General features: G+C 50.5%; 1 protein-coding gene across 18 annotated transcripts in view; it reads left to right on the top strand.

The window, feature by feature from the left end:
• MSI2 (musashi RNA binding protein 2) overlaps nt 1-12,317 on the top strand; it is a 199,038-nt gene that overhangs the window by 111,834 nt on the left and 74,887 nt on the right. For all 18 annotated transcript variants that reach the window (XR_005956373.1, XM_041482498.1, XM_041482495.1 and 15 more), the window contains exon 7: nt 11,661-11,709. Coding sequence is in view for 17 of the 18 variants with exons in the window: in XM_041482498.1 (XP_041338432.1) it covers nt 11,661-11,709 (49 nt within the window). In the remaining variant the exon portion in view is untranslated. The remainder of the gene's footprint in view (nt 1-11,660; nt 11,710-12,317) is intronic.

Consider the following 12,317-nt stretch of genomic DNA (forward strand, 5'->3'; position numbering starts at 1 on the left):
GCTTAATTATTGTATCTGGCGTTATTTCTGTGAAATAATGCGGAGTCAGGGAAGCAAAGTTAAAAAATATCTCTGGCATCTTGGAAGGACATCTTGTCAATCAGGAGGGATTGATGTGTGGACCTGTCACCTCATTCTTAACACCCAAATCCTCTCTTTGCCCGTTTTTGCCGTTTGTTTGATTTACCGAGCCTGTTTGCCGTGATTCAAGAGGCTCTTGTCACGTTTCTAGGAGAGATTCATCACTGGGACATAATCCATTCAAATAGCTTTTGGGCAAGAAATAAAAAGTGTTTGAAGCCGAGAGGTTTCAAACAAACCCTTCAAAGGCAGCTGTTGGGCCCTGCGGAGAGGGAGGAGGGAGGGCAGGATTGTTCTCCAGGGCCTGGGGAGAAAAAGGAGTGAAAAGGTGGGAGCTTCCCTTGGGAGCAGTTTGGGGGAGCAGAATCTGGGGACTGGGGGGACTGGAGAGACAGCAGGAAAGACACACGTCCCCTGCATGTGGCCACCAGAGGTTCAGCACACATGGAAATGGCACCTTTGGAAAAGTCTGGGCCTTTTTCACGTATAAAACGTTACTCAACCATCTTGTGTTTGTGTGGACAGTTCTCCCTCTCTGCCTGTGCCTTGAGTCCTCGTTGCACAGATAGTAAGAGTCGGGGGGAGGATTCTTTTTTAAATTTTCATTTATAAACTAAAGAAAATTGCTTCTTTCTCACAGAAAGCACTTTGGTGATGTCAGGAGAAGGAGGCTGAATTGACTTCAACAACAAAACCCCCTCTCAGAACAGAAACCCTTGTTTTTCCTTCAGCAGGCTTTAAAAGAGGAGCACTGTGGTTCCAGGATCCCGGCTTCGGTGATTACCCTGTAATCCCCATGCCGTCCAGGGGTAATTAAAAATTGCAGCTGAACCTTGGTTTCAGATGCCTGGGTGAGGCTCTGTCAAGCTGATGAGATTCGGCGTTGTTGACACGTGTAAAAACTCAATTTAGCCAGCAGTGCCCGTGGCTCCTGGGCGTTCAGCCCCTCTCCAGACACGCTGACCCCGGGCAGAGCGGGATGCACACACCTCCGAGGGCAGGGGGGACAGGAACTGTGCCCAGCACAGCAGCACCACTAATTGCTTTCTTTTGAATATTATATTCAGCCTTAATAGCCTGCTCTCCTGGAGGATTGCCTTTCCCAGCATTTATTGAGCCTGACCGGAGAGTGGGAAGGGGTGGAGCTGCAGGGAAGAGAATCAAGGTGGTCCATGAAAATCCCATCCCAGCAGCCCAGACTGGTGTTCCTGAGTGCCCTGATTGAGCTGGGGTGGAAGGGCCAGGCTGCAGCGAGTGTCCCCAGGCCCTGAGTGATGGCAGTGGCATTTATGTCCCCTGCTCCCCGTTCTGTAAGCCGGGGCTGCGGCGGCGATTGCAGCCACAGTTAACATAATGATGATTTCTGCCCTGAACAGGCTTAAAAGAATCATTCCCTCAAGTGCTTTGGGCCCCTGCCCTCTCATCAAGACTAACTGGGATATTTTAAGAGGTAAAGAAGAGTCCAAAGCCCTGAGCAGCAGAAATCAGAGCAAGTGCTTTGTGTTGGTTATTTCTCCTCTCAAACTTGGGGTGTGGGTGGTGCAGGGATGTGCTGGGGCTCTGAGCTCAGGAAAATCCACATCCCAAGCTCTGGGTGTTGCATAGCTCTGGTCTGTCCAAGCAAGTTCTGAAAGCAAAGCCAGGGACTTGTCTTCTCCTGTTCTAATCATTAATTTGTGGCAGTGGGAGAATCACTTTGCTTCCTGTGTGTGGGTGCTGTGAGCTGCTGGAGCAAGCAGCCTGTCTGTGTGGGGGGACTGCTCCAACAGCCTCAAAGGCATTTTTAAAAGTGGCGTGTCATCAGTGTAATGAGTTTGGTGAGGGTACAGTTCTCTGACCACTCACCCTGTCAGCAGCTGCACAGGGGGGAGGATTTGGAGTGTTCTGCACAGGCAGAGCTGCCCCAGCCACCATCCTCCACCTGCTGCAAAGCCAGGGTTGGAGGGTGGGTTGGACCCCCCAGGCCAAAAAAAGGCACCTTCTTGAGTGCAGCATCATCAACATTGTCACAGCAAGGGTCTGGTTTGCAAATGGTTTTTCCATAAATTAAAAAAATCCCTAAATGTAGAGAGATAAACTGTGTTTGATTTGTGTTTGGAAAAACAAGGGAGGACAGTTCTGTTTAGAACAAACAGCCCTGGAAAAATATTCTTTAATATGCAAGTCAGTATATGAAAAGAACAATAAAAGAAAAAAGGATCCAGCAGGAAATAAAATGAAACTTTTTTTCATTACAGTCAAAGAGAACTTAGATGAGTTTTCCTTTGCTAATAAACTGAAGTTTGATTCTGCAGCTGAGCCTTTAGCTGGAGCTGGCTGTGGCAATTGTTCATCCTTTTATTTTTTCAAATCTGGGCAATAAAAAAGCCCTTCATGCATCAGGAAGCCTCGTAATGCAATCCTTGTCTTATCTTCACACTTATTCAGCAGGTATTTACGGAAGGGCAGCAGGAAGCTCTTTAAACCCGATCCTGTTACTTTGCTCAGGATGTCTCTTAATCAGATCTGTGTCCCTGAGCCTGGCCTGCCCTGGGACTCTGCTGCAAAGGCATCTGTGAAAACACCCCGGGTTTCTTGTGAATAGAGTTTTTCTCGGTATTCTCAGCAGCAGGGAAGGCTCTGAGCTGGGTTTCTGTGTGGCTTCAGGGCACTCAGTGAAAGCCCACAGGTTACTCATGGAATCCCAGGATGGTTTGAGTGGGGAAGGACATTAAAGCCCATCCAGTGCCACCCCTGCCATGGTCAGAGACACCTTCCACTGTCCCAGGGATCCCCAAGCCCTGTCCAGCCTGGCCTTGGGCACTTCCAGGGATGGGGCAGCCACAGCTGCTCTGGGCACCCTGTGCCTTACCACCCTCAGAAGGAGGAATTTCTGCCTGATACCCCATCTAACCCTACTCTGATCATCTTGGTGGCCTCCTCTGGACTTGAGAGCTGTGGCTGCAGCAAAGCCAGGAGGGAGGCTGGTGCTGAACTGGTGCTGTGATTAAATGAAATAGCATCATCCCTCTTGCTGCAGCCAGGAGGGAGGACCCGTGGTTAAATCTGGCTTTCCAGGCAGGGGTCAGGAGAGGAGGCTGCCCCTCCTCTGGCTGGGGCTGGAGCAGCCCTGGCACTTCCAGAATCAGCTCCAGCCAGGCCTGGTGGGCAGCACCTCCGAATATTGTTTGGAAAAGAAAACAGATTGCGACTTTGCGGCGCTAATATGCAAACGAGCACTGTGAAGGGAGGAAGAATTATTTCTGCTGACGGTGCCTAATGTTCCGTGAAAGTAAAATCACCAACGCCTCGCACCTGGCTGCCTGGAATGCTGAAGGAGCAATGTTCCAGCATGGCATGGCCGTGCTGCCAGAGGGGAGGAGAGGGTCCTGCCCTGCCCCACGGCACCTGGGCACTTACCTGGATGGGCCCACCTGGCCTGGCTGCACCTGAGGGAGTCAAGGAGCTGAGCTCCTTTGAGCTTTGGTGCTGGTGACTCCTGTGGTACTTGATCTGTTTAAGCTCCAGCTGAGGGATGTGTGTGCATGGAACTCTCAGCAAGAGCAGAAGTTCTCCAGCCTTTCAGCATCAGAAGCTTAAACCTGTAAAACCCAACAGGCCCAATGTGAGCCCCAAAAGAATAGTTTAAATTATTATTATTATTATTATTATTATTATTATTGTTATTATTATTATTGTTGTTATTATTAATATTATTATTATTATTATTACTATGTGTGCATTTAGAAAGTACCCCTTGTGTGGCTTTGCCTCAGGTTTTTGTTTGATGATGGCTCCTTCAGGCAGGTGGGGAGGGCACATGGAGCAGGATGATGGAGCTTGGGTTCTTCACTCAGTTGTGGATCCCACAAGAAAACGCTTGCCAGAAGTTGTTCCGTTGTTGGGGAAGTTTGCAGAAAACAATGCAGAGTCTGTGCACGTGTGCAGGGAGATGGGGGCCTCAGTAAAGATCTGGAGAAGGATGAGTGTGGGAGGGGGATCCCCCGGTGCCAGCAGGGAGCTGAAGGCAGAGTTCCAGGGTGGTGCTTGGCTCTGGGGCCACGTGCAGGTCACTAAAACGCCTGTAACTCAATTTCCCTTCTAGTCCCACCCTCTTCCTTGTCTGTTAGATGGGTAAAACACAAGGATGTTTTGAGGCAGGGTGAATTAAGTGTTTGTAAGGGAGGCTGGATCCTCTCCAGCAGATGTTTGGAACAGGATTCTGTTCTTGCCTCTCTGGGGAAGGGCGGTAGCAGGAGCTCCATGATTTAACCCCAGTTTCAGATTGGGTGACTGGTTTTAGCTGCTGTGGCACCTCTGTCTGTGGCCAGGTCAGTGTTTGTGTGTGTGTGTGCTACACTGATGGGTACAAAATGTGTCATCGTAGGAGCTCTTGATTTGCTTGTATGACACGTGCCATCTGTGTCACCGTCCAGAGCTATTTCGGGCATGCAGGAAGTCCTGGATGGTGGCACTTTGGGACATGCTGCTGTCCCTGGAGACACTGAGGCCGTGAGCCTTTGGGCAGTGCCACGGCCCTGCCCGTTCTCAGCAGGACACTGCTGTTCTGCAGTGGAGTCTGAAGTTCGTGGGGCAGTTCTCCATCGGTGAAGGGCTCTAACAGCACCTGGAGGGTTGTTCACCCTGTCCCTGGGGGTTTGTGTGGCTGTAGTGACCTGGAGGAGCTGAGTCTCAGGTCCTTGCTGCAGGGTGCTCAGGTGTACCCCCCGTACCCCATTCCCTCAGGGTCCCAGAGCTCTGGAGTGCAGCTGGACGTTGGTTCCCTGTGGCACTGCTGGCCTGGGGAAGGGCAGGGGGACAGGGATGTCCCTCTGGCTCCTGCCTCTCTTAATCCATTTCAGAAATGCAGCACTGGAGCCTATTTTCCTGTCAAGCTGAGGGGACCCAGGGGAGAGCTGCCTATGCTGGGGCAGGGATCGTTCTGGACAATTAGAGCTGGCTGCAGGACTTGATTGCAGAGTCCCCCCGCCCAGGCTCGGCTCTGACGAGGCAGCTCTGCTGTTCCTGAAAGCACAGCCAGCAAACGCCTGCCCTGCCGCTGGGAGAGGGAGCTCTGCCTCTCTGTATTGTCTGCAGCTCGATTTCCATAGTGGAACACATCCCTGGAATACCTGGTGGTGTGACTGGGAGATGAGGGACCCCTCCTTGCAGAGGAGCTCTCTCCCAGGCTGCTCCCAGGTCTGTGTCCCATTTTCATGCAGGGACCCCAGTGTCTCTCCCTGGAAATGTCCCTGGGAGTTTATCCACTCCCAACCATTCTGCTGCTGGAGAGGTTATTACTTTATGCCACTGGCCTGCCTTCATTCCCTTCCTCTTCTCACCACCTTCTCTGCTGCAGCCCCAGAGGCTGAGGAAAGAACTGCTTTTATGTTTCTGAGTTGTTCATTGGTTTGGTGGGGTTTTCTGCTGGAGTCTGTGTTGTTAGTCAACAGGTGCAGGAAATCTGGGGGGCACAAGAGAAGCTCTCAGTCAAGACAGCAGGTAAAGGAACACTCCAAGAGTCCTCACATAGTTTATAACTTGATGGGAGCTTTGCTTTCATCAATACTCCCTGTTATTAAAGCCAGAGAAGGAATTAATGAGAAATCGTCTATGAAGTCATGTTTAATTTGTCCTGCTGTGGAAAGCTGTTTTTTCTGGAGAGCATTAGTCATTCTTACATCCCCCTTGGTAGAGTAAGCGTTGAGTAACGTGTTCGTGTTTTGCAGGAGCATTTTGAAGTCCAACAGTAGCCACAGAGCATTTTGGCAAGCGTTGGGGATGCTCTTTGCCATGTCACGGCTGGTGAGCGAGCCCTGAGATTAACGTGATTGAATGACTGTTTTAATTTCAGCCCTGATGGAGCAAAATTAGTTACAATGATATGTGTGTGTTGAATAAAATTGTAGTTTTATTAGCTATAATTGCTGAAGAAGACTTTTTAAAGCCTTGACTGCTGGGGGGGAAAATTGCCAGCACTGGAATTTGTGCTTGCACAGTATGGCATTGATTGTTTCCGTGGTGCACAATCCGTCAGCCCGCGCTCCGGAGGTTGTCACCGCGACACACCAGGGAGGGCTCAGCCAGGGAGCTCACCCTGTGCCCCCAGCACCCCAGGGAACACGGCCCACGTCCTGCCTGCTCCGCAGAGGAGGAGGATCCCTCACCAGGGAGCTGGGAGCCAGGGCTGCCTCGGGAGCTGCAGCCGCACTCCCAGCCTGGAGGTCCCTGCAGCGCTGGCCAGGATGGGGTCAGCGTGCCGGGGTGGTGGCAGAGGGACCAGCCACGCTCTGGGCTGGGGCTGGGGTGGTCATCCATGCTGGGATGCTGCTGAAGGAACCTGGGTGGTGGTCAGGGGGGCTTGGGGGAGCCCTTGGGCAGGAGACAGAGCTGTGCTGGGAGGAGGGGAGCGTGTGCGACAGAAAGAGGGGGGATAATTTGTTTCTTTGTTTAATTCTGTTGTAATCAAGCCCAGAGGCCTGGTGTGGGGGAGCCATTTCAAATTGTCTGCCATGCAATAGGCATTTGTCTTAATTTATGTGGGGGGAGGTTGTAAATCTGTAGGAGCAGTTGCCGGCGCTTGGATTTCACATGCGCATTTAAAATAACAGCACCTGACAGTTCACTGGCAGCTAAGAGGTTTTTCTGCTTCAGAAAACAAAATATTGGAGGAGTTGTGCGGTGTGGATAAATAATTTGAGGAATTAGACTAGAATATCCAGCACACTTTTCTTGGAAGAGCAGGAGAGGTGATAGGCCTGTGAAGTTCACGAGTTGGGGATGGAGGGAGGAGAGGCACAGCCGAATTGTGAGGGGTGAAAGTTGTCCTTCAGTAATTCCTTCCCTCTCCAGACCCAGCTGGAATTGCCACCGTGATCCATTCCAGGTGTAAATCCATTTGTCTGCCCTAATTCTTCTTTACCTTGGAGGGATGGAGAGCATAGTGCCAGATCTGCTTGGGAGTGGAAAACAACCTCCATCCCAGGGGGGCACTTTTGGGGAGCACAAGAACACCTCAACCTGCTCTGGATGTGTTGGAAACTCAGGGTTTGGATCAGGAAAAGCCTTCCTGGGCTGCATGAGGAGGCACAGAGGCTGCTGTGTGTCCCTTCAGTGTAGTTCTGGTGGTTTCATTGTGGAAGTTTTGCTCAGTGGGGAAACTTGACTCAAAAGGAAGAACCAGGACATGGTGGTGGGGAGTGGTGGTGGGAGTTGCTCCTGGGCACACAGGGACCCTTCACAGGGAGGTTGGCTTCACAATGAGGGTCCATGGGCACCTCTTGGGTCTGTGCCTGTGCTGGCATTGTGCACTTGGAGAGATACAGGATGAATCTTAAAGTTTTCCAGGAAAAAAAAAATGGTTTGGTCCTTCTGCTTTCAGTGGCAGCGCAGTGCTCCAGTTTCTGCAGCACCATCCTACGGATTCTTCTGGAACCAGCGCTGGCTTTTGCAGGGCACTCAGCCTGTTGGTTACAGTGTGCTGGGTCTGAGCAGCTCCTGCTGCCTCGTGGAAAAGAGGAGTTGAAAATCCCAAAGAGGAAAGTAGGAGGAATGACTGGAGAATGCTGCGTGTTCTTGTGCTGGGCTAGATCACTTGCATTAAATTCAGAGACTTTCTGAGTACAATTAATAGTCATTTTATTTAGGTCACCCTGGTTTTGTTGCTTTAAATGTATGCCTCCATTAAAGTGGAAGGAAATCAAATACATTTATCTCCGTGGAGCCTTTTGTGAACTGGTTGGGCATATTTTAAATAACCCTGGGAACTGTTAGGATTATTAAAGCCTTTGGCTCCTCCAGGTTTTTTTTCTTTCCTCTTATTCTCCCCTATTCCTCCTTCCAGGCAGTGAGTAATGAAGTGGTAGAGCCCTTCCTTTTCTCAGAGCCCCAAGTGGATTGGAAAAAAAAGAAGTTAAATAAACTGAAGCCCATTAGTTAGGCTTTATGTAGGAAACTGGGTCTGCATTGGCTGTATGGATGGGCTGTGCTGGGACAGAGGAGTCTGGGGGCCTGAAGTGTCCATTTGTAACCAGTGTTCGCTGGCAAGTCTTTGTTTTCTTCTTTTTTTTTAGTTACCCTAAGTCCTGGGACTGTTCATTTTGTAACTCTCACTTGGTGCCAGAGTGAGTCTGCATTAATCAGCTCCTTTGGGCCTCCATACGGATCCGTGCTCCATGTGAGGAGGTTGGGTGTGGGTTGCCGGGGTGGAGGGGCTCAGCCTCCCCTTCCTCTGCTGGGGCATCCAGGGCTTCGCTGGGGGCTGGGGTCCAGCCAGCAGCACGTGGTGATGGCCAAGCCTTGCAGGTGGCAATTCCATCTTCCAGTCCCACTCTAACCCTGGAAAAGCCTTCCTTGCCTCTTGTATGCGGAGTGTGAGCTGCGTGTTTGGAGCTGAGACCTGGAAAAGTTGCAGTTGAGCTTTTTAAAACGCTGGTGGAGCCAGGGGCAGGAGGAGAGGGTTAACTCGGGCACTCACAGCCCCTGGATGCACTTGAGTTTCGGCTGTGGCTCGGTTTTTTTTTCCCTTTCCCTGAAATAGGGATCAATTTGCTTACTGCAGGGTTTACTGCCGGTTACCTTGACTGTGTCCCTTATTTCTCCTTGATGAAAACTTGAACAAGCCGCTTGTGTTTGCTTCACAGAGAACCGTGAGAAACGGGCTGTGTGTGTGAGGCACTGTGGTTTGCTCATTCTATTCAGCCCTTTGTATATTCAAATTCTTCTAGTTTGAGTTCTTGCTGTTCTGCCAGATTTCCATACCATTGATGGGTTTTCTGCATTAATAAGTTTCTCTCCCCCCTCCCTCCCATACCCTCGCCACCTTTTTGCAACTGGTGAAAAGTTTTTCTAAGCGCGCTGCCCTCTCCGTATTGATTTTCTTCTCCTGCTTGTCTCACCAGCTCTCAGATGTTTTATTTTGCAAAGCGTTAATAGAATTTTCCTTTTGCCGCTGCACTTTATCTATTCAGGAGGTTTCGAGAAGTCTCATTGTGTCACCGGACTATGGAGGAAAGAGGCTATTCTTCTGCTACAATGGCTGCCCTAAAAAATAACGCAGGGTGGGGTGAGCACAGAAAGGGCAGAGACGGAGATAAAATGTTCTGACCTTAGGAAAGAGAAAAGATAACCAATTAGACATTGTTGAAAGGGCACCAGCTGGCTCAAAGAACACCCCACTGATAATTTTTTCTTCAAGGCATACTCGGGCCACGTCTGAACTCAGCTGCAGAGACGCTCCCCCCGTGCAGGTTTCATCTGTGGACTGTCAGGGCTGACCCTTTTCCAGGAGCTGCTGCCCGGCCCTGATCCCAGCAGTTGGTGCTGTTGGAATGGGGCAGTGCCCACTCCGGGGTGCCTGTGCTCCTCGGGGCCCCAGGAAACCTCCCTCCTGGATTAGCCCTGCAGCCCGTGCTTCTTACTGCTAATAGGGATTTATTTGCATAAAAAAGATCCCTGCCAAGATCATCATTCCAGCTTGGTACACATGGCACAAAGCCCTGTTTGCCCAGAGGATGGGGTTGTGTTGGACAGGTGGGAGAAGGGAAGGGAGCTGCAGAGCCCCTGCAGCTCTTGGAGGAGCCCTGTGAGCCTGCACAGGAGGTTCAGGGCTCTGCTGCTGCCAGCAGTGGCTGAGGCATGGCCATGCTGGAGCATCTCTTCTCTCCCTAACCAGCACAGCAGCCTTTTTGAGGTCCCCAGTAATGTCCTTGCAGGAGGAGGTGTCATTTGGGCAGTCCAGCCTGGAGAGCCTGCACTCAGGCTGGGGGGACAGGGCACCTCCCTGGGCTCCTGGGGCTGTGCTCCTGCACATCCAAGAGCTCTCGAGGCTCTGGGATGGGGTTTGAGGGAGAAAAGTTCAATTTTAAACCTTTTGCAGCAGGGGTTGGGTGGGGACAGAGGGTGACACTGGGAGCTGTGATGCCCCAGGAAGCAGCAGCAGGTGCAATCTGTAATTTTTGGTTCCAGTGAGGCCAAGACCTGTGAGAATGAAAAATAAAGATTGCTGAGCAAACATAACCCTGGAGCAGAGATAAGCAGGGTGTAGGGCAGCCTGGTCCTTATCTGCCTCCTGGTATTGCTCATCCTGGTGAGTTTTCCCCCTTGGAGGGAAGACAGACAGCAGGACAGACAGCTCTGTGCTTAGTGCAGTTTGGGTTTTCAGTGCATCAGCATCTTTAGGTCTCAGTCAGGATGGGTATCAGGAGACCTGCATTTCTGCACACTCTCAGGCCATTGCTGGCACATTCTGCAGACCATTTTGACTAAAAAAAGTTAAGAACAACTTAAGCAGATGCAGGTTTTCAGATGAATTTCAGGCATCACGTAAGGTTTTGCTGCACTATATTTTTTACAATCTCCTGGAAGATATTACAGTCCTTCAGAACCTCAGGGAGGTTCAACTTGTGTTTTCACCGCCTTCTCGAACTCTTTTTCCCCAGCCAAGGCTGAAAAATTTTTCACAGACATGGGCTGGGTGTCTGTCTGTTGCCTAAGTGGGCACTTGGGGGGTCAGATGGACCCTTTGAGATGAGGAGAGCATGTAACTGCATTGTAAATCACTTAGCTAAAATAAGTGATTTATTGAAAGCCAGAGTACAAGCCCAAGGAAGTACAGAAAAATTACTGGTGGGAAAAAAAATCCAAAAACTTCAAACAAACAAACAAACAAAAAATCCTGAAGCCACACCCCACAAAAGCAGTGGAGTCCTTTGGAGGATAAAACCTTTTCTTTAAAGTTCTTTCTTCCTTCCTGCAACACCTTCTGTAATTCAGTGTTGCAGGTTTTCATCATCCCTGAGTTTACAGCAGGGAATTGCAGGGCTGTAATTTCATCTCAGAGCTTGCCCAGGCCATGTCCAGTGGCACATGGGACCCAGCTGCCCCCACTCCTGCAGCCTCAGAACAGCAGCTCAAGGTGTGATGATGCTGGGGAATCAACCCCAGCACAACATCCCAGTGCAGTATTTGCAAAATTTTAGGTGTGGCTGCACAGATTAAATGGAGGTGGAATAAATCATGCAAATCCTAATGAAAGTTGAAAGCAATTTGGTTGCACTTCTGTACTTTCATCAGTCGTCTCTCTTCTGAAGTGGAAATGCCGAGCCTGATGCGAATTAAAGTTTCTCTCTGCTCCCTGTCCCCTCTTCCCTCCAGCTTTCCAAAAGCCCTTTTGAAAACCTCTGAATACCTTTCTTGGCTGACCAGATTTTACCCTGCTCATACCTCTCTTAACCTAATTTTCAGTCAAGACAGTGACTCTAAATTTGGAGAAGTCGTGGGCTTGATTTGCATCCACACTTCCTCCCTTGGCCCTTCCTGGTCTCCCTGCAGAAGGGAGATGAGGCACGGCCAGGGATTGATGTGAAGTGGAAGAGCTGCTGAGATATTTGGCTGTTTAGGGCCAACATTTCAGTGGTCACTTTTCTGCTTCAGGATCAGCTGCCAGCCAGGGCAGAGAGGTGAAAGCAGCAGGTTTCCAGAAGGAGAAGCTGCCTGTGGCCAAAAGCAAGGAGCTCTGCCCGTGTCCCCCTCCTGGTGTGCGTGCTGTGTCTGAGCTCCAGCGTGTGTTAAAGCACAACTCTCCCTTCTTTGTCTTGCAGGTAGAGGATGCCATGCTAATGTTTGACAAGACGACCAACAGGCATAGAGGTAAGAGAGTTTGGGAGCTCTGACCTCCCAGTGTGGGGCAGCTTCTGCATGGGGGAGCAAAAGCCAGATTCAGTGAGATGAGCTGATGGCTGAAGCTGTGGCACTAAATCCTCTGTCCTGCAGGTAGCAGAGGAGGGGTGGTTGGCATGGAATGCCCCATGCACGTGGATTTTTTTGTTAGGAGTGACTTTCCTGCTCAGTCTCATGACTGAAGGCAGGGATTGTAGTACCCTGGAAAGTTCAGTGAGCAAAAGACTTGCTGAGGAAGATCAGCTCTTCCAGCCAGGGAGGGTGTGTGAGCAGCCAGTGCCCTTCCTTTTGTAACAGGGACCTCTTCAAAGCTCTTACTTAGGTTGAAAAGTTCAACCTGTGACAACCTCCTTTTATATCCAGTGAATTTTCCAGCTTCCCCATGAAGTCACCCTTAAATGGGCCATAAACACTCCTCTCCATTCAGGATCTCAGTTGTTTGTTGCATTTAAAAGCTGCCTGGAGCTTTGGTGCTGGGCACAAGGGCCCTGTGGTCTGGGGGCAGCCGGGGGGCTCTGCTCCCAGCTAGGCATACCCTCAGCAGGTTGGAGGTGGTCTCCAGTTGCTGAAATGTCCCA

The sequence above is a fragment of the Pyrgilauda ruficollis genome, unplaced genomic scaffold (genome assembly GCF_017590135.1).
Source record: "Pyrgilauda ruficollis isolate IOZ18807 unplaced genomic scaffold, ASM1759013v1 scaffold59, whole genome shotgun sequence".
NCBI lineage: Eukaryota > Metazoa > Chordata > Aves > Passeriformes > Passeridae > Pyrgilauda > Pyrgilauda ruficollis.